Source organism: Cyclopterus lumpus, chromosome 4, assembly GCF_009769545.1.
Source record: "Cyclopterus lumpus isolate fCycLum1 chromosome 4, fCycLum1.pri, whole genome shotgun sequence".
In the NCBI taxonomy this organism is placed as follows: domain Eukaryota; kingdom Metazoa; phylum Chordata; class Actinopteri; order Perciformes; family Cyclopteridae; genus Cyclopterus; species Cyclopterus lumpus.
Window position 1 is genome coordinate 17,873,384 of NC_046969.1, and position 20,964 is coordinate 17,894,347.

At 47.6% G+C, this 20,964-nt stretch overlaps 1 protein-coding gene across 2 annotated transcripts; it reads right to left on the reverse strand.

Moving 5' to 3' along the window:
* Positions 1-108: 108 nt before the first annotated feature.
* clcc1 (chloride channel CLIC-like 1) lies at positions 109-20,293 on the reverse strand. Of its 2 annotated transcripts, XM_034530233.1 has the most exons (12): positions 20,275-20,293; positions 19,931-20,063; positions 19,714-19,821; positions 19,066-19,215; positions 13,142-13,252; positions 12,775-12,996; positions 3,945-4,085; positions 3,756-3,855; positions 2,729-2,826; positions 2,310-2,456; positions 1,616-2,215; positions 109-734 (listed from the first exon to the last, which is right to left on the reverse strand). In XM_034530233.1, the coding sequence occupies exons 2-12, from the start codon at positions 20,060-20,062 to the stop codon at positions 645-647; spliced, it is 1,899 nt and encodes a 632-aa protein (XP_034386124.1). In that variant the 5' UTR covers position 20,063; positions 20,275-20,293; the 3' UTR covers positions 109-644. The 2 variants fall into 2 exon arrangements, with proteins under 2 accessions (XP_034386124.1, XP_034386125.1); XM_034530234.1 differs by lacking the exon at positions 19,066-19,215 and having other exon boundaries at positions 117-734; positions 19,931-20,285.
* Positions 20,294-20,964: the final 671 nt, after the last annotated feature.

The following is a 20,964-nucleotide window of genomic DNA, read 5'->3' on the forward strand; positions in this document are numbered from 1 at the left end:
ACACACACGTGTGTATGTACAGATATATTTATTTATTCATATGAATATGAAAAGTTTTGAGTCTAAAAGACCTTAAAGACTGACTGGTGCAGCTTTACCTTTTCAACAACCTTTTGTGTAATAATATCCTAGCCTAACAATTTTTTTTTTTTAAAATTGATTTTAGACTTTATATCGGTAACTGATTTTGTTATATACATGTTTATGAATGGTTATGATTTGCATCAGCAGTTTGAAGGAAAAGTAAGAAGCAATGCTGTTCAGCAAAACTGACTTTAGCATTGCTATTTGAAGCCCTCTATGTACAAGCAGTTAATAAACACAAAAATAACACCAATTTTTCTCCTTTTTAATTTACAAAATACAAATTTCTATTCAAACTTAAAAATGTAAACATTATTATTTCTTCATTATAATTATAACAAATAATAGTTCCTGTTTCCCCGATACCTGTTTCAGTCTGTCTGCTCTGCGGTTGATTGAACTCTTTGCTCTTTCCAACTGAGGAAATACAGTGGAGATTGACTCATCATGAAATATTAAACAGATTGACCACAAAAAAAAAGACATCTCTTTGGCATCACCGCATCCACAGTTCAGCAAGAAGCCCCAAACCCTGATTACGTTTATCTTGTTGAAGCTTTCTACTCCGCTGTCTCCTGAACAGGAACTCCGACAGTTTCAACAGGTGGCAGTGAGACAAATGAGGTGCAGTCTTCAGCTGAGTGCAGATCCTGCATTGAGGGGGGATTACATCAAAAATATTCTTACATTCTTACGTAATGTAGTCGTAAATAATACATGTATACACCAAAGAATGATATATTTACAGTTCAACCATTAAAACATCAACCACTGTATGTCGACAGAGTAAATAAAGTAATTTTTACTAATTTAGGAATTAAGTATACTAGTGGCTTGAAAAAAAAAGTCTAAACTGACATAGTTGCATTCAATTTCAGAGAGAGAATAATATATTGAATTTGCTGCCATAACCCTTCAGATGGCAACACAACAAATCAGCTAAATTCACTCATTTGCAGTGGAATTCACCCTCTCAAAATTATAAGATCACATTTATATCCACGAGTATCGACTGTGCTCATGAGAGGAAAAAGCTAAATATTTCTAGTTAAAGAGAAGAATGATGCGGTAGTTAAATCAATTTTAAAACATAAATGTAATGATTTTTTGTCATCAAATTCAAACGCCAGCATGCTGTGCCATCCCAGTTTCAATCCACTACCTTTAGAATTAGTGTTATTAAAACTTGAGAAGTATGGTGTGGCAGCAAATAAATACGTGCATAAAACTATAAAATCTATACATGGTTACGGCATTCACGTTCACAAGCACAGGCCAAGCTCAACAGCCATCATCAAAACAAAAAAATAAAAACACAAAGCTGCCCACTGCCAATGAAAATGCCTCATAAAATATGATCTAGTTATTAAATACTTATTTACCTATTTATGTTGCATATGCACAGCTGAAGCAATAACACATAACAAACAGTGTACTTCAAAGGTTAAATCACAGCACTATTGTAGGTCTTATGTTGGATATTATTAAGATGAATTTGATTTAGTTTTCATGTGCTTGAAAAAGAACTCACCTGAACATGAGCTGGTGAAGGCTGTCTACCTGCAGGCTGAGGTGCTGCACTGTCTCTGCAAGGTATATTTTGAGAACGTTTTTCATTCACTTTTAACGGTTTAATCTTTGAAGGTGATGTATCTGATTCAGTGGGTTTCTTTTTTGTTTTGGTTGCGTTAGCAGCAACGCTGCTCGCACTTTCCCCTTCTAGCTCCTCTTGTGTCTCATGCAGACTTTCTGAATCCGACTCAGCGGAGAGATTCTGCTCCGCCTCACGTAGCTCAGCATCTGTCTCATCCTCGCGGTTCGGCGGCTCGGCAGTGCCGAGTGACTCCACACCCATCTCTTCCCTGCTTCTGTTGCGCTGCCTCTGACGAACCTGGTTCCTGTGTAATCGGCCTTCAACGGCTCGTTGCACTGGGGCTCGTTGTACTGGGGCTCGTTGCACTGGGGCCCGTTGCGGTGCGTCCCCTCCTGCTAAGTTGTCACCGCTCTGGATCCGCTGGACGTGAGGCTGCGGTTGCTCGAGCTGTGGAGGAGGTGGATCCCCTGGAGGGCGACGAAATGGTGCAGCGATGCCATACCGGAAGGTTGCCTGCACAGCTCCATACATGCATACCTGTTGAAAAGTTATATGAATATAACAATGTCGGGAAACATTATCTGATCTCATTTATTTGCTAGTGTCAATGTACTTTCCCGGGGGTCTTTACCACAATGGCGAGCACGATAGTGAGGAGAACTGGGATCTGCAGGGTAATCGGTAGATCTTTGAGGAGTGCAACAAGAAACTCACTGATCCCCTGTCCAATGTGCTTTAGCGGCTCTGTGATGAAGTTTGTGAAGGTAACTGCGAACGCCTAAACAGAGAGGGATGTTTCGAATGTAACTTTGTGTGTGCCATTGACACATTCATTCAGATATTCAAAACTTATACCAATTATAAAATAGTGTATCTTTAGGAAATGGAAAACACATTTATATGACAAAGGGAAACGATTCATTCTACTTCCTCAATAACATTTAAATAAATTGAAAATAAAACAGCATTATCATTTTTCATGATGATGTCATTATTACGCAGCATAATATATAGCCAGTGAAAATTCATACATGCCATCATGTGACCTACCTTGCTTGGAGGAACCAGCCATATGGGGTTGACCACGAGGACTTCATAATATTTCCGACAAGGGTCACCTTGAAGAGTCCAGGTGCTTCTGAACCACTCTGCAAGAAAACATCCAAAGACAGTAGAGGGTGCTAAGAAAGTAGTATCACTGTCATTAGTAGAGAGTTCAACCTATCAACAAAATATTTTTAAGAACACTGAAAACAGTAAGATTTTGCACATTAAAGGATGGGGGGAGGGGTAAAACTAGACCCTATTTTCCCATGTGTTTGTGTCTGAGTGACAACCATTTTTTTAATTGGCCCACTTTTGAGCAAGAACACTGCAGATGGCAGCTGCTAAACGGGCTGCAATATAATTGCTTGGGGCAATTCAGCCCCGTCCATGTACGTCCACTAAGTGCTTGTTTTAATGTAATGTAATGTTTTAGCCACAGGCTCAGATTGTTCATGAGAACATTATAGAAACAATCCGACGGAGAAAGTAAAAAATGTTCCTTACATTTTGCTTGATCCAGTCTGTTTGTTATTGTGTCCAACCAAGTTTCGCTTAAGGAGAAGTCTCGTTCTGAAAACTGGTGACTTGTTGTAGCGTGAAAACCTGCGTGGCTGATTGTTTAGCTGATTTTCACAATGTGGATAAGGCCATCATACTTTTTGCTCTGGCTTAATACTAGACCAATTTAAAAACATTGTTGTCCCCATTTAGAACAAAAGGGAAAATAGTATCCAGGTTATAAAATACTGAAATTACATTTAGTTGGGGGACAGTGGTGTTGAACGATATATGGAGCAGCAGGACCACATTGCTTCAGATTAGTCCATCAATAGCCCCAACAGGGGGCTTTTAAACATTTTCATCATAACATTTTTAAAACTGTGGGTTAAAACCATGCACATCTGCAAATTTGTTGATTCTGAATTTGTTAAACAGAAAGATTAAAGCAGCTATAAATCCTCAATGTATCAAATGATAATGGGTTAAAGATACGTGATATACTGAATATTTACACTTGTAATTGGCTCACCTTTCAAGCTATCACTCCAGTCAATTTTTTTCACTCCAGAGCATTTTTCAAAGACACTATCAATCTTTGCAATGTTGCTTTGGTGATCAGCAAAGGCAATCTGAAAAAAATGTAATGGTATTTCAAATGTATTTGTGTAAAAAAGCAAAAAAACTGAATGACAGCTAAACAAGAGCAAAAGAGCTTCACCTTGTACAGATATAGCCAGTTCCAGAAAAAACTGACAAAGAAGCAGACGCCGAACATTCTACGGATCTGCATGAACCAGGACACTGTTGACCACAGCGGAGTGCAGATGATGGCCACTATAACCAGAAAACCCACTCCCATCTGGAACACAAACAGACACAGTACAACTTGACTTGTGGCACGAGATGGAAAACCACTTGTAACACAAGTTATCAGAGCTGCATCTATTAGTCAACTAATCCGATCAGTCGACTTGCTACAAAAATAATCATGATGAACTGTTTTGATAATCGGTTGATAAGGTCTTTGTCCTCCACCTCCACCTGCATTCGAAAAGCTGTTTAGGAAACTAATTTACACACACACAGTTATTCACAAAGACACACACACAAAAAATTGTCTTTCTCCAAAAGATATCTAGCTCACGTTTCTCTAATCACAACCACATTTTTGAAAAACAGGTTTCTTGTTTACAATATGTTAAAGAAATTAGTTTGCCGGAGAAAGCCACAGTATCCTGCTTACTCAAGAGCACATAAATACACAGAGTGAAGCTATCAAATGTTCTTGTATATATTGCTCATTGTATGAGTACTGCGATGACTAAAGGAAAATAACTACTAGAGAAATCTGCTTTGTTCTGTCGTGAGGTTTTTGGTATTTTTAAAACCAGGTGGGGTTTAAAAGTGTGCACCAGGCGTTGAGGATGTACATTTTCCTTCTACATAAACCAGGTACTCAAGTTTGCAACACAAACTCCAGTCTCACTAGATACACATGGAAAAAGACTTCATGTTAGGGTTGTGTGGTGTGGAGGACCCAAACGCACGCTCACGCAGCAGACCTTAAGATTCAGGATCTTTATTTCCCTAATTGATCGGGAAGGAAAAAACAGCAAAGAATAAAACAAACAAAACAATGATCAGAGTTGACCAGCTGATCAGGCGCGAGTCTTTCCTCGCTGGAGTCGGGAGGGCAACTCAACCGAGCTCAAGTCCTTGCTACCCACGGGATCGGTAGAGATCTGGTGAATCCCAACATGCAGTAGGAACCAGACTGGTGACCGGAATGATCTGACAACCCGTCAGGGAATGCCATGGTCCTTAATACAGCTGGTGGCACTTAGGGCAACGAGCCCCAGCTGAGCCAAAGGAGAGGGGCGTGGTAGTGGGCGGAAACCGGAGGTGGAGACTGTAGACTGAAAAAGCAAAACATTAAGCACACAACAACAAACCGGACAGGAGGGGAACAAAGAGGGGAGCCAACACTAACAACAGACAGGGATCCTAACAGTACCCCCCCCTTAACGGGAGCCTCTTGGCGAACCACCGGGTCTAATGGGGTTCCGCCGGTTGAAATCTGAAATGAGCGACGGATCACAGATCCGGGAACGGGGCACCCAGCACCGCTCCTCCGGTCCATAACCCACCCAGTCCACCAGGTACTGAAACCCCCTACCTCGACGGCGGACATCCAATAGGCGGTTGACCGTGTAGACGGGGCCCCCCTCGAAGAGACGGGGGGGTGGAGGGGGTTCTGGCGGAGGGTTTAGGGGGCTGGAGACAACGGGTTTGAGGAGTGAGACATGAAATACTGGGTGAATCCTCATGGAACGAGGCAACTGTAGTTTAACCGAGACGGGGTTGATGATGGAGATGATGGGAAAAGGGCCGATATATCTGGGGGAGAGCTTCCTACACTCTGTGCGGAGGGGGATGTCCCTGGACGAAAGCCAAACCGACTGTCCAACACGGTAGGCCGGTGCTGGAACACGACGTCGATCCGCCACTCTCTTGTTCTGCTCAGCTGTGCGAAGCAGAGCAGCCCGAGTCTCCCTCCACACGCGCCTACAACGACGAGCACTGCTCTGGACTGAAGGGACAGCTACCTCGACCTCCTGGCTAGGGAACAGGGGAGGCTGATAGCCCATGGAGGCCTCAAATGGGGATAGTCCGGTAGCGGTAGAAGTGTGGGAATTGTGGGCATACTCGACCCACGGGAGGTGACGACTCCATGAGGAGGGATTGGTGGCGGTCACACACCTGAGGATGGCCTCAAGCTCCTGGTTCATCCTCTCGGTCTGGCCGTTAGTCTGTGGGTGGAACCCCGAGGAGAGGCTGGCCGTGGCGCCGAGGGTGTGACAGAATGCCTTCCACAACTGGGAAGAGAACTGCGGCCCACGGTCTGAAACTATGTCCGCAGGGATCCCATGAAGCCTAACCACATGTAGAACCAGCAAGTCGGCGGTCTCACGGGCTGATGGAAGCTTGAGCAGGGGAATGAAATGGGCGGCCTTCGAAAACCGGTCCACCACAGTCAGAATGACGGTGTTGCTGTCTGATGGGGGGAGACCAGTGACAAAGTCCACTGCAATATGAGACCACGGGCGTTGAGGCACAGGGAGTGGTCGTAGTAACCCCACGGGGGGTCGGTGTGAAGCCTTGTTGCGGGCGCACGTAGAGCAGGCCAGCACAAATGAGCGAGTATCCGCCTCGAGAGACGACCACCAAAAGGAGCGGCGGAGCCAGCTTATTGTCCGGCGGATGCCGGGGTGGCCAGAGAGACGGGACTCGTGGGCCCACCGCAGGACTCGGGAACGGACAGCCAAAGGGACAAACAGGCGATTCGGGGGGCCCCCTCCGGGGTCAGGTTGGGTCTGCTGGGCCTCACGTACCACTCTCTCGATCTCCCAGGAAACAGCACCAAGCATGCACGAGGCAGGTAAGATGGTGTCGGGAGGAGAATCTCCCTCCACCGGGGCAAACTGACGGGAAAGTGCATCCGGCTTGGTGTTCTTGTGCCCTGGCCGAAAGGTGATGGTGAAGTTAAAACGTGTGAAGAACAAAGCCCAGCGGGCCTGGCGGGAATTGAGGCGTCTAGCCGTGTGGATATACTCCAGATTCCGGTGGTCGGTCCAGACGACAAAGGGGATCACTGATCCCTCCAGCCAGTGCCTCCACTCCTCCATGGCCAGCTTGACGGCCAACAGCTCACGGTTGCCAACGTCATAGTTTCTCTCCGCCGGAGAAAGTCTACGAGAGAAAAAAGCACAGGGATGAAGCTTGGAGTCGGCAGCTGACCGCTGGGAGAGTACGGCTCCGACGCCGGTGTCAGAGGCGTCCACCTCAACAACAAACTGGCGAGTCTCGTCCGGGTGAACCAGGATTGGAGCCGAGACGAACCTTTCCTTGAGGGACTGAAAAGCCTTGTCAGCCTCAGGGGACCATGAAAAACGTACCTTGGAGGAGGTGAGCCGTGTCAGTGGTTCTGCCGCTCGGCTGTAGTCCCGAATGAACCGGCGGTAAAAGTTAGCGAACCCCAGAAACTGCTGGAGCTTCTTTCTTGAGGCGGGTACCGGCCACTCAGTCACTGCCTTCACCTTCTCGGGGTCCTTTCTCACCTGACCCTCCTCAATGAAGACGCCCAGGAACTGCACAGAGGTGACGTTGAACTCGCACTTCTCCGCCTTGATGAAGAGCTGATTCTCCAACAACCGTTGCAGGACCTGGCGGACATGGTTAGTGTGCTCCTGAGGACTTGGGGAGAAGATGAGAATGTCATCAATATACACAAACACAAAACGGTTTAGGAAGTCGCGGAGGACGTCATTCACAAGGGCCTGAAAAACGGCAGGGGCATTGGTCAAACCAAACGGCATCACCAGATATTCAAAATGTCCCAGGGGTGTGTTAAAGGCCGTCTTCCATTCGTCCCCCTCACGAATTCGGACCAGGTGATAAGCGTTACGGAGGTCCAGCTTCGTGAAAATCTTGGCTCCAGCTAAGGACTCAAAAACAGAGGAGATAAGTGGTAAGGGGTACTTATTCTTGATGGTAATCTGATTCAAACCTCTGTAATCAATGCAGGGACGAAGACTCCTATCCTTCTTGGAGACGAAGAAGAAACCCGCTCCCACAGGTGAAGAAGAGGGCCGTATGATTCCTGCGGCGACTGAATCGGTTATATACTTCTCCATGGACTCACGCTCAGGCCGGGAGAGATTATATAACCGGCTCGTGGGAAGTGATGCGCCCGGAAGCAGGTCAATGGCACAATCGTAGGGACGATGAGGAGGAAGTGAAAGGGCCCGCTCCTTACTGAATGCCTCTGCCAAGTCCCTATATTCCCGAGGCACTGCGGCGAGGCTAGGACAAGCGTCATGTCTGCTTACAAGACTAGGCTGCCGGGGCACAGCAGATCTGAGGCAGCGGGAGTGACAGGCGGGACTCCAACCGGTGATCCGACCCCCAGCCCAATCGATCTGAGGATTATGGTCCTTGAGCCAGGGGAGTCCCAGAACCAGGGGTGTTTGCGGGGAAGGGAACTCGAAAAACCGGGTCTTTTGACTGTGGTTACCAGACACGAGCAGGGAAATAGGCTGAGTCCAGTGAGTTATCTCTGCCAGTAGGCTGCCATCCAGTGCGTACACCGGCTGAGAGCACTCTAACGCCTCCACCGGAATCCCATGACTCCTGATGAACTCAGTGTCCAAAAAGCTCTCCTCAGCCCCTGAATCGATGAGCGCCGATAGGTGCACTGGCCCAGATGGCAAGCCCAGGGTGACAGGAAATAGCGATCGAGATCTGGAATGGGGAATTGACCTTGAACCGCCCGCTAGCTTCCCCACTCTTACAAGCGAGCTCTCTCTTTTGGCCGAACAGAGCAAACGGCCATGCGGTGTCCCGACTCACCACAGTACAAACAGCCTCCAGCGCGGAGGCGTCTCTCTCTCTCCTCCCGAGAGAGATGAATCCGGCCGAGTTGCATCGGTTCCTCCGGCTCCAAAGGGGGAGGTGCCGAGGGAGGAGAGCGGGGGCGCGCAAGACTGGAACGTCGGAACAGGCTCGGAGGCTGAGAGCTGGAAGTGGAAGCAAACTGACGGACAGGATAGGAAGGCCTGTAGCTCCTCTCCCGACGACGTTCCCGAATGCGGTTATCGATATTGATGGAGAGCGTGATGAGCTCATCCAAAGACCCCGGCTCCTCCCTGACGGCCAACTCGTCCTTCAGAGAATCCGAAAGACTGCTGCGATAAATTCCCTTTAGTGCCTCCTTGTCCCAACCAGACTCCGTGGCCAGAATCTGGAAATCCACAGAGTACTCCGCTGCGCTAGTTGAGCCCTGACGAAGACTGAGCAGGCGCTGAACAACGTCCCGGGTGTACACCGGGTGGTCGAATACTCTCTTGAATTCCTCCACGAAGCGCGTGTAGGAAACCTGGGCAGGAGAGCGTCTGACGAGCCAAGCTTCAGCCCAGACGAGTGCCCTGCTGCGCAGCAACCCCACCATATAAGCCACCCTAGCATTGTCCGAGGCGAATGTGCGGGGCTGTTGGTCAAAAACAAAATTACACTGGAGCATAAATCCTCTGCACTCCCCGGACGCTCCGCCATAGGGCACAGGAGAAGGAACAAAAGACTCATGGTTGCCAGCCGAGTCCTGCAGAACCGACTGCGGCGGAGAGGAACGGGGCTGGTGGTCGGGCTGGGGAAAACGGTGCAGCGCGACATCCCGTAACAGACCTCCTATCTCCGCCATCTGGGACCTGATGGAACGCTGGGAGTCGAGGAGGTTCTGCAGCATCAGGTGGTGTTGTCCGAGGAGATTGCCTTGCGACGAGATCGCCCTCTGCAGATTCTCCTCCGCAAGCGATGCTGCTGCGGCTGCTGGGTCCGTCATGTTGGTCAGATCATTCTGTTAGGGTTGTGTGGTGTGGAGGACCCAAACGCACGCTCACGCAGCAGACCTTAAGATTCAGGATCTTTATTTCCCTAATTGATCGGGAAGGAAAAAACAGCAAAGAATAAAACAAACAAAACAATGATCAGAGTTGACCAGCTGATCAGGCGCGAGTCTTTCCTCGCTGGAGTCGGGAGGGCAACTCAACCGAGCTCAAGTCCTTGCTACCCACGGGATCGGTAGAGATCTGGTGAATCCCAACATGCAGTAGGAACCAGACTGGTGACCGGAATGATCTGACAACCCGTCAGGGAATGCCATGGTCCTTAATACAGCTGGTGGCACTTAGGGCAACGAGCCCCAGCTGAGCCAAAGGAGAGGGGCGTGGTAGTGGGCGGAAACCGGAGGTGGAGACTGTAGACTGAAAAAGCAAAACATTAAGCACACAACAACAAACCGGACAGGAGGGGAACAAAGAGGGGAGCCAACACTAACAACAGACAGGGATCCTAACAGTACCCCCCCCTTAACGGGAGCCTCTTGGCGAACCACCGGGTCTAATGGGGTTCCGCCGGTTGAAATCTGAAATGAGCGACGGATCACAGATCCGGGAACGGGGCACCCAGCACCGCTCCTCCGGTCCATAACCCACCCAGTCCACCAGGTACTGAAACCCCCTACCTCGACGGCGGACATCCAATAGGCGGTTGACCGTGTAGACGGGGCCCCCCTCGAAGAGACGGGGGGGTGGAGGGGGTTCTGGCGGAGGGTTTAGGGGGCTGGAGACAACGGGTTTGAGGAGTGAGACATGAAATACTGGGTGAATCCTCATGGAACGAGGCAACTGTAGTTTAACCGAGACGGGGTTGATGATGGAGATGATGGGAAAAGGGCCGATATATCTGGGGGAGAGCTTCCTACACTCTGTGCGGAGGGGGATGTCCCTGGACGAAAGCCAAACCGACTGTCCAACACGGTAGGCCGGTGCTGGAACACGACGTCGATCCGCCACTCTCTTGTTCTGCTCAGCTGTGCGAAGCAGAGCAGCCCGAGTCTCCCTCCACACGCGCCTACAACGACGAGCACTGCTCTGGACTGAAGGGACAGCTACCTCGACCTCCTGGCTAGGGAACAGGGGAGGCTGATAGCCCATGGAGGCCTCAAATGGGGATAGTCCGGTAGCGGTAGAAGTGTGGGAATTGTGGGCATACTCGACCCACGGGAGGTGACGACTCCATGAGGAGGGATTGGTGGCGGTCACACACCTGAGGATGGCCTCAAGCTCCTGGTTCATCCTCTCGGTCTGGCCGTTAGTCTGTGGGTGGAACCCCGAGGAGAGGCTGGCCGTGGCGCCGAGGGTGTGACAGAATGCCTTCCACAACTGGGAAGAGAACTGCGGCCCACGGTCTGAAACTATGTCCGCAGGGATCCCATGAAGCCTAACCACATGTAGAACCAGCAAGTCGGCGGTCTCACGGGCTGATGGAAGCTTGAGCAGGGGAATGAAATGGGCGGCCTTCGAAAACCGGTCCACCACAGTCAGAATGACGGTGTTGCTGTCTGATGGGGGGAGACCAGTGACAAAGTCCACTGCAATATGAGACCACGGGCGTTGAGGCACAGGGAGTGGTCGTAGTAACCCCACGGGGGGTCGGTGTGAAGCCTTGTTGCGGGCGCACGTAGAGCAGGCCAGCACAAATGAGCGAGTATCCGCCTCGAGAGACGACCACCAAAAGGAGCGGCGGAGCCAGCTTATTGTCCGGCGGATGCCGGGGTGGCCAGAGAGACGGGACTCGTGGGCCCACCGCAGGACTCGGGAACGGACAGCCAAAGGGACAAACAGGCGATTCGGGGGGCCCCCTCCGGGGTCAGGTTGGGTCTGCTGGGCCTCACGTACCACTCTCTCGATCTCCCAGGAAACAGCACCAAGCATGCACGAGGCAGGTAAGATGGTGTCGGGAGGAGAATCTCCCTCCACCGGGGCAAACTGACGGGAAAGTGCATCCGGCTTGGTGTTCTTGTGCCCTGGCCGAAAGGTGATGGTGAAGTTAAAACGTGTGAAGAACAAAGCCCAGCGGGCCTGGCGGGAATTGAGGCGTCTAGCCGTGTGGATATACTCCAGATTCCGGTGGTCGGTCCAGACGACAAAGGGGATCACTGATCCCTCCAGCCAGTGCCTCCACTCCTCCATGGCCAGCTTGACGGCCAACAGCTCACGGTTGCCAACGTCATAGTTTCTCTCCGCCGGAGAAAGTCTACGAGAGAAAAAAGCACAGGGATGAAGCTTGGAGTCGGCAGCTGACCGCTGGGAGAGTACGGCTCCGACGCCGGTGTCAGAGGCGTCCACCTCAACAACAAACTGGCGAGTCTCGTCCGGGTGAACCAGGATTGGAGCCGAGACGAACCTTTCCTTGAGGGACTGAAAAGCCTTGTCAGCCTCAGGGGACCATGAAAAACGTACCTTGGAGGAGGTGAGCCGTGTCAGTGGTTCTGCCGCTCGGCTGTAGTCCCGAATGAACCGGCGGTAAAAGTTAGCGAACCCCAGAAACTGCTGGAGCTTCTTTCTTGAGGCGGGTACCGGCCACTCAGTCACTGCCTTCACCTTCTCGGGGTCCTTTCTCACCTGACCCTCCTCAATGAAGACGCCCAGGAACTGCACAGAGGTGACGTTGAACTCGCACTTCTCCGCCTTGATGAAGAGCTGATTCTCCAACAACCGTTTGCAGGACCTGGCGGACATGGTTAGTGTGCTCCTGAGGACTTGGGGAGAAGGATGAGAATGTCATCCAATATACACAAACACAAAACGGTTTAGGAAGTCGCGGAGGACGTCATTCACAAGGGCCTGAAAAACGGCAGGGGCATTGGTCAAACCAAACGGCATCACCAGATATTCAGCTGAGCCAAAGGAGAGGGGCGTGGTAGTGGGCGGAAACCGGAGGTGGAGACTGTAGACTGAAAAAGCAAAACATTAAGCACACAACAACAAACCGGACAGGAGGGGAACAAAGAGGGGAGCCAACACTAACAACAGACAGGATCCTAACACTTCAGACTACACTCAGATTTTAAAAGTTTTGACAATGAACGTTAAGTGTCGCTAAATGTTTTGCTAAGATTTACAAACAAAGAGATTAATGAATGAGCTTACTATTAATAGTGTGTCAAGCTCCACGCCAAAGGTGTCTTCAAAACGCCACTTCCAGGCCTCGTAGTCATGTGGTCTGAGATCGACCAGTATCTGACTGATGGCATCGTCCAGAGCCCCAGTTCTCCAACTGTCTTCCCCCTCCAGCAGTGTCTCAATCTCTATCATGGCTTGTGTGGAGAGTCTGATTTTGGCATCATAGAAGACCTCCGAGGAGTCATCGGGCTGGGGACAAAAAGGGACAGGTAGCACTGTCAAATATAGGCCACATGATGATTGCAAGAAAGGTTCAGTAAAATGCATGTATGATTAGCAATGACATATTCAAAGCCAAATAAAACAGCATAGTACATGTGAAATTACCTCTTACCAAACCAACTCTTATTATTTCCTTCCGCAGTCTGGTAAGGAAACGTTTGAAGACTGGATTGCATGTAGGCTGCTGTGAGATGAGCATGATTTTCTTCTTTAGTTCTTCAACCTGAATGAAAGCAAATCACAGTATTTGTGGGGTCTGACAGATTGGTGGTAGGTTTTAACATTTGCCATATAGAAACCGAGGGTCTTTCTCATTTCCTGATTTTGTGCCTTCTCAATTCCTTTCCTCGGAGGAGAGAGGAGTCGAGGCTTCAGGCATTTAACAAATTAAACATCGTCGCCTCGGATTGTAATTTTAAAGCGACATCAATTAAATAGGAGGTATTGCACAGCTGATCCGCTGTTCATTGTTTAGTTATACCACTGTATTATAGGATCGCTGTCAGATGAGCATAATGGTGTTCATGACAACTTATATATTTACTATTAATTAAATTCCCAACATGGCATAATGTGACAATCAGATGTCACTCATTTATTATTTAACACACACATAAAGCTATTATATACATTATATATTGTAAGAAGCACTACAACCGTAGAGTGACATCATGTATTGTAGCGAATGGACGCTTTTGATGGATCTCTGGTGGACCTCATGAATACACTGGCTCTGCCGCTCCAACCTCAGCAAATATCTGGCCAAGCATCTGGAATGGGAGCAACAGCTCAACCTATGTCTCTCTTGCTGGATATGGCTATGTGTGATAAGGGGTTATCCAAGTCTGGGCATAGACTGGGCCCTTCACTGAAGCCAATAGCGACGAAAACAACAGAGGGTACTTCATTAGTGGAACTGTGGCAGGCTGTGGAAGGAATGCGTATCTCTCAGTTAAAGCTGGAAGCAACGGTGAACACCAGCTACCAGCAGCTGAGGGAAACTCAAGACCATAATATAGAAGACATGAGAGAGGTCAAAGAATGTCTGTCTCTCACACACACACACACACACACACACACACACACACACACACGCACGCACAGGCACTAACTGCCCTAACCGAACAAGTTCATCTCAAAATGCAGGGTGAATTTACCAAACAACTGGACTACCTCAGGACAGTTCACAGCCACGTTGAATTGGAAATTGAAACACCAACAAACTGAAATTCTTAGGGATTATCATCTTGTGCTGGGCCCTGTTATACAGAATGTGGATGATATTCAATCCAAACTAATGACCTGTGTGCATAGTCTGGACACCATGAATACAGAGGTTGTCACTGAAACAGCCGTCTCTACCTTTACATGTTGCCTCACTTGTCAATACAGCTGCTCAGACTACACCGCTTACCAGTTCTCCTGTCAACCCCCACGAAGCATCAGGTCATCTGCTGCGTCATAAACTACCATCCACAATACGGACTAATTTGGACAGGGCCACACAGGAGATGTCAGAGGACGGATTATCGCGAAAACGCCCATTAACCTTCAATTTCCCACATTTGGACAGCGTGACGATAATGCAGACCCCTTGCTTTATCTGGAAAAATGCCATGATTTCCTTGCTTTTAATCCACTATGTGTTACATGGGACAGCCCGAGACTGGTGGGATGTTGTTCGCCGGAAGACTGCAAATTGGGAAGATTATGAAACAAAATTTATTACGGCATTTCTCTCTGAGGATTATGAAGATGAGTTAGCCGAGAGAGTCCGTACGAGAGTACAAGGTGAAGAGGAGAGCTTTAGAGATTTTGCATACATGTACAGAGCTCTGTGTATGCGTTGGAAGTCAGATATAGAAGAGGAGGAAGTCCTTAAACTCATTCTCAAGAATAGCCATCCCAAGCTTACAAGCCAGCTCAGGAGCAGTGGATTGAATACTGTTGATGGGTTGGTCCGGCTTGGGCAACAACTAGAAAAAGACCGGCATAATGAGCATGTGTATGAGCAAAGAAGACCACCTGTGTCGAAACTACAAACACGGCCGGATCATTTTTCAAAAGCCCCAGCTACGATGGATACACCTTCCCTCTCCAAACCTCCGGGCTTGTTTTGCTGGCGTTGTAAAGGGACACATGCCCCTGCTACATGTCCGTTCATTGATAATGGGAGGAAAGGAAATCAACCTTTCTCTAGACCGGGAAACCATCCTACTGCCAACACCCTGACCCACGCTGGGATATATTCCTTAAAAACAGAAAATTCCCCAGGCCAGCTGCACTCTGTCTCACGTCCACTCCTGCATACCGTACCACTACAGTTGATGGTGCCTTTGAGACTAGGTCCATGGGAAGGTAGCGCTATTGTGGAAACAGTTTCCTCATTCACTCTGCTGAATCAGAACCTGTGGACAGCAATTAAGGACACATGGAACCAACACTTGATTCCTTGGACTAAAGGTCCCATATACCTGGCGGATGGAGAAGCAAAACAACCCTGAGGTCAGAGTGAGGTGGAGTACACTCTACATGGGAAGACATGGAAGCAAACAACTGCTGTACTGTCCTCTGAAACATTGGCATTTCCATGTGTGCTGGGTCTGGATTTCCTTTTTCAGAGTGGTATGCAACTGGATATTGCTAATAAGGCATATTGGTTTAGAACCAATGAACGAGAAAAATTCCATTTCCTGATGGAAAACTTAAATGACCCAGAGCCTACCCAACATTGTGCATTTTTTTCTGCTGTGGCTCCTGCTAGCATTTCTTCTACTGCCGCTGGAATTATCTCAGAAACCTGCAGGCAAGCAATACAGGATGTTGACCTCGACCCTAATGGAAAAAGGCAGTTGTTGGAACAACTTCAAGAAATGCGGATGTCTGCACCACACAGTTGGGGCGTACGGACCTCATTCAACACAAGATTACACGAGAGGTACCAATTCGACAAAAACCCTATCGTGTATCGCCGACAAAACTACAGGCGATGAAGAGACTCATTTAACAAATGTTGACGGATGACATCATCGAACCTTCATCATCTGCCTGGGCAGCTCCAATTGTCCTAATTCCAAAGAAAAAAAGTGTGGATCCTAGATTCTGTGTGGACTTTAGGAAATTAAATTCTGTAACCCTGGATGATGCATATCCTCTCCCAACAATACAGGAGATCCTGGACTCTCTGGGGGGAGCCAAGATTTTCACTACCCTGGATCTCAACTCCGGATACTGGCAGGTCAAGATGGATTTGGAAAGTAGGCAAAAGACTGCCTTTGTCTGTGGTATGGGTTTGTACCAGTTCAAAGTCATGCCCTTTGGATTAAAAAACACCCCGGCAACCTTTCAGCGGTTAATGGAGGTGGCACTAGGAGAACTCAGAGGAAGGATCTGTTTCGTATACCTTGATGACATAATTTATTCACAAGACCCCCACCACCATTTTCATGACATCCAGGCAGTCTTGGAGTCAGACAAGCAAAGCTCACTGTAAACATGAAGAAGAGTCACTTCTTTCGTGAATCCCTCAAATTCCTCGGGCACATGGTGTCTGCGGCTGGTGTTCAGGTGGACCCTGAGAAGACCAAGGCAGTGGAGGAGTATCCGGTGCCGAACAACTTGAAATCTCTGCAGAAATTTTTAGGCATGGTGGGGTGGTACCACCGGTTTGTACCAAATTTCTCGCAAGTAGCAGAGCCACTTAACGCCCTTAAAAGGAAAGATGCAAAGTTCAGGTGGACCACTGAATGCCAAAATGCTTTTGAAATCCTTAAGGGACGTCTTGTGACTACTCCTGTGCTCGGTCATCCAAACTTCACCCTACCTTTTGTGGTCTATACCGATGCCTGTGAAGTTGGGCTTGGAGCGGTGCTGGTACAACAAACAGGAATGGGAACGGAGGAAGTGCTAGCTTACGCAAGTAGGAGCCTGAACAAGGCCGAGAGAAATTATTCCACTACCGAACTGGAGTGCCTTGCAGTGGTATGGACTATCGAAAAGTGGAGATACTACCTTGGAGGGAAGATTCTTTACTGTGGTAACAGACCACTCCTCACTTGTTTGGGTGTTCAAGACTCAAAAACCCAACACCAGACTGATCCGGTGGGCTCTACGTTTACAGGAATTCACATTTGCAGTAGAATACAGGAAAGGCAAATAAAACACGGTTGCTGATGCTTTGTCCTGAGCGCCAGGCGAGAGTAGTGGACTTTTCCAGCCTATTTGTGCCATGATGCTGTCTGGTACACCTAACCCCATAAAAGATCTTCTGATCTCAGATGAGGTCATATGGAAAGCACAGCAAGAGGACCTGCATATCCAGGAACTGTACCACTCGATACAAGAGAAAGGTGAAGTGATTGTAAGTGCCTACACCAAATTTGTTATCTTGGAGGACATGGTATATAGAGTCGTCAAAATGGCCCATAAAACCATCTACCAGTTGTACATCCCTGAGCCTTGCCGGCATCAACTCCTACACACCTTCCATGACAATCCTCTGTCTGGGCACCTGGGTCGGTACAAAACTTACAAAAGAATGCGGTCAGTGTTGTACTGGCCAAGACTGAGTTTGGAGGTCAGGGAATATGTTAGAAGGTGTCAAGTGTGTCAAGCCTACAAACCCGAAAGAAGCAGGAATGCTTCAACAGACCATTACTCAACGATCTTGGGAGATGCTTGGAGTAGATCTGATGGGCCCATTCCCAAGGAGTTCACAGAGGAACCTGTACCTACTGGTTTTTGTGGACTACTATTCCAGATGGGTTGAGCTTTTTCCCCTGAGAAAAGCTACAGCTGAGTTGGTGTCAAAAACCCTCCGCCAAGAAATACTAACCCGATGGGGAGTTCCAGACTACATCCTTTCGAACCAAGGACCCCAGTTTGTGTCCAATATGTTTGCGGATACCTGCAACGAATGGAACCTAAGGCACAAAATGACCACCGCATATCATCCACAAACCAATCTGACAGAAAGAATAAACCGGACCCTCAAAACCATGATTGCATCATTTGTGGGAAGGAATCATAAAAAATGGGACGAACATCTATCAGAATTCCGATTTGCCCTAAATTCGGCTGTTCACGAGTCCACTGGAGTGATTGTGTGTTATTTCACTATGTGTATTGTATGTGCCTGTCCCTGATCTGTTAAATACAAATGGATGCATTTTGAGCGAACTCTGTTGTGGTGTGTAATTGTTTGGTGGCCGATGCTAAATATTTTGCTTTTGGGAAATGTACCTTGGAGGGTTCAATATGTGTGATTATTATCCACTATACTTGAGCCCTGTGTGCGGTTGACTTTAAAAGGACAAATAACGACTTCAACCCTGAAGAAACATTGTTAGGCACCAACCTAGCTGGCACCCCAAGCAATTGTCATTACAGTATGATTGATCTCTCGGCGATGTTTTTAAAGATGAAAGAAGCCTTTTTTTTGTGATGTGCTTGACGTGGCGTTCAATGGAGAGGGTTGTTTAGAAGATGACACCAAGGCTACTGATGCGTGTGGAAGTATTCAAGTATTTTAGACAGAAAAGAGAGATTAGAGATGGGTCTGTAGTTGTTGTGGATGTCAGGGTCCAGGCCAGGCATTTTGAGGATGGGGGCAACAGAGCCAAACGACAGGGAGGAGTTGATGCCAGAGAGGAAGAGCGGGTGGAGGGCTGCGAGACAAGCCATGACTAAAGTGGAAGGGATGGGGTCCAGGTTGCAGGTTGGGTGCTGGAGGTGGCCAGTTGATTGTAGATTATCTCCATTTTTTCTTTTGTAGAAAGACATGAAGGAATTACATTTCTCAGGTGTGGAGGAGTGTGAGGGATTATCCATAAAATTGAGAAGTGTATTTGCTGTGGAGAAGAGTAGTTGGTTGAGCGTGCGGTATAATGATATATAGTATATGAACATAAGCATAACACTGGCAGTGAAATTAAGTTAATGGTGCAGTAGGACTGATTAAGGACCTCAGAGTTAAGGCCTGTGGAAAGCGGTTCTGGTTTCTGGTGGTTTTGGTGAACAGTGCTCTGTAGCGCCTACCAGAGGGGAGGAGTTGGAACTGGTTGTGTCCAGGTTGTTATTTCCTGCCTGTTTCCAGACTCTGGAGATGTACAAGTCCTGAATGGAGGGCAGGCTGGCACCAATGATCTTCTCTACAGACCTGATGGTCCATTGTAGTCCGTTCCTGTCCTGTTTGGTGGAGGATCCAAAGAACAGACTGGATGATACCGGAGTAGAACGGAATCAGCAGCTCTTGAGGCAGGTTGAACTTTCTGAGCTGGTGCAAAAGTACATTCTCTGCTGGGCCATTCTTCCTGATGGTGTCTATATTAGAGGCCCACTTTAAGTCGTGGAAGATTGTGGATCCCAGAAACCTGAGGATCTCCACAGTGGACACAGTGCTGTTGAGTAGGCTTCTTCTTGCCGTGTCAATTCAGTGACTCCTACTAGCCAAAAAGACACATAAGAAAGGTCCTTCATACACTGTGTTATGTGTTAACTTACTTTTATTTTATCAACAATAATGTTACTGTTTTATCTGGTTTCTGTTGATTACTGTTTGAATCTGATTATCTGCACAGCAGCTGTCAGCCGAATTGGTCGCTCATTCAACGACTCTTGATTCCTGTATTTAATTTCCCCAGAAGAACTTCGTACAAATGTCGATGCCATATAGAAATCACAAACCTGTCTCTGTAGAGCCACTACTTGTGAGCGACACGGTATCGAGTCCACGTCGTTGGAGTCGACAACATACTCTCTTCTCTTGGTAGGGACATTGTCATAGCTTGCTGGCTGCATATGTTAAATACACACGTATTAATATCAACACAGCTTCCGAGCAGACAGGCCAACGTTAGCTAATGTAATTAGTCTTAATTGGACCCATTTAACGTCACCCTACCTCTGCAGACTTCCTCATCGTTTTGGTGCTTGCGTCGTAGTTGAGCATATCGTAAGGGTCTATCCAGTCGTTGTCCAGCTCCTGTCCTGTGCTAGCCAGAGACAGGCTGCCCACCAGGATCACGAGGAGCATCCTGGAAAGGAGAGGAGGGTACTTCCGCAACTATTTAGCTGCCCGGAGAAGTGGAGCTAGCTACAACAACAACAACACCTCAGGAGAAGTGGAGCTAGCTACAACAACAACAACAACACCTCAGGAGAAGTGGAGCTAGGCGTAATGTTAAATACTTTACTACGTTAGTCACAACAGAACTGCTTTACGGTACAAGCTTTGTCACGACTTACGTCCATCGCACAGGCTCATGGGAAGTAGTTTTTTCTAAAAGGATGCGCATGCGTATTCACTTCTCTCTACAATGATTATATTGTGATAAAAGAAAAAATGTCAGTTCAACGAAATCTATAGTTTATCTACTTTTGTTTTGCTCTGGAATAATAAAATGTTATGATACATTCTGGAAGAGCAATTATCTTCTTAATGACAAAAAAAACAAGTGTTCAGCAAAGATCCTGGAAGTATAATTATTGTAATTTAAGAAAATAGAATACGTTCTAGAAATGTAAATTACTCAGTGACAAGGAAAGTTCTGCAGTCAAAATATTACTTCAATAAAAGTCCAAAATGTAGACTTAAACGTATTTAAACCATCCCTTTTTTAATATTACATTTTGATATTTTTGGTTTCAATTTGTTTATATACATTGGTTGTTTGAATCATTTTCATAAGCTCATCATGTTTTAGGGATTTGAAATATTAAGCTGCATTGTGGCGACTATGTGTCAAATAAATGTTGTAAAATAAAATACAAAATAGCAGAGAACAGATACAAACTAATGTACAGCCAGTTGAACTGTGAGCTTTTTCCGTCGTAAAAGAATTGGACAATTTGAGTTTGAGGAAAGCCCTACCAAGTATAAAACACAGAAAAAAAACAAATTACAGCCGTTTGCATCATCTATGAAATCTGTCATTA

What these genes read in the sequence shown, in the direction of transcription:
- clcc1 (XM_034530233.1), bottom strand. Translation starts at nt 20,062, where the DNA reads ATGCTCCTCGTGATCCTGGTGGGCAGCCTGTCTCTGGCTAGCACAGGA. An exon ending in ACTGGCTATATCTGTACAAG is followed by an intron (nt 3,856 to 3,944) that starts GTGAAGCTCTTT and finishes CATTTTTTTCAG; the next exon opens with ATTGCCTTTGCTGATCACCA. An exon ending in CTGGAGTGATAGCTTGAAAG is followed by an intron (nt 2,827 to 3,755) that starts GTGAGCCAATTA and finishes GTTTTCTTGCAG; the next exon opens with AGTGGTTCAGAAGCACCTGG.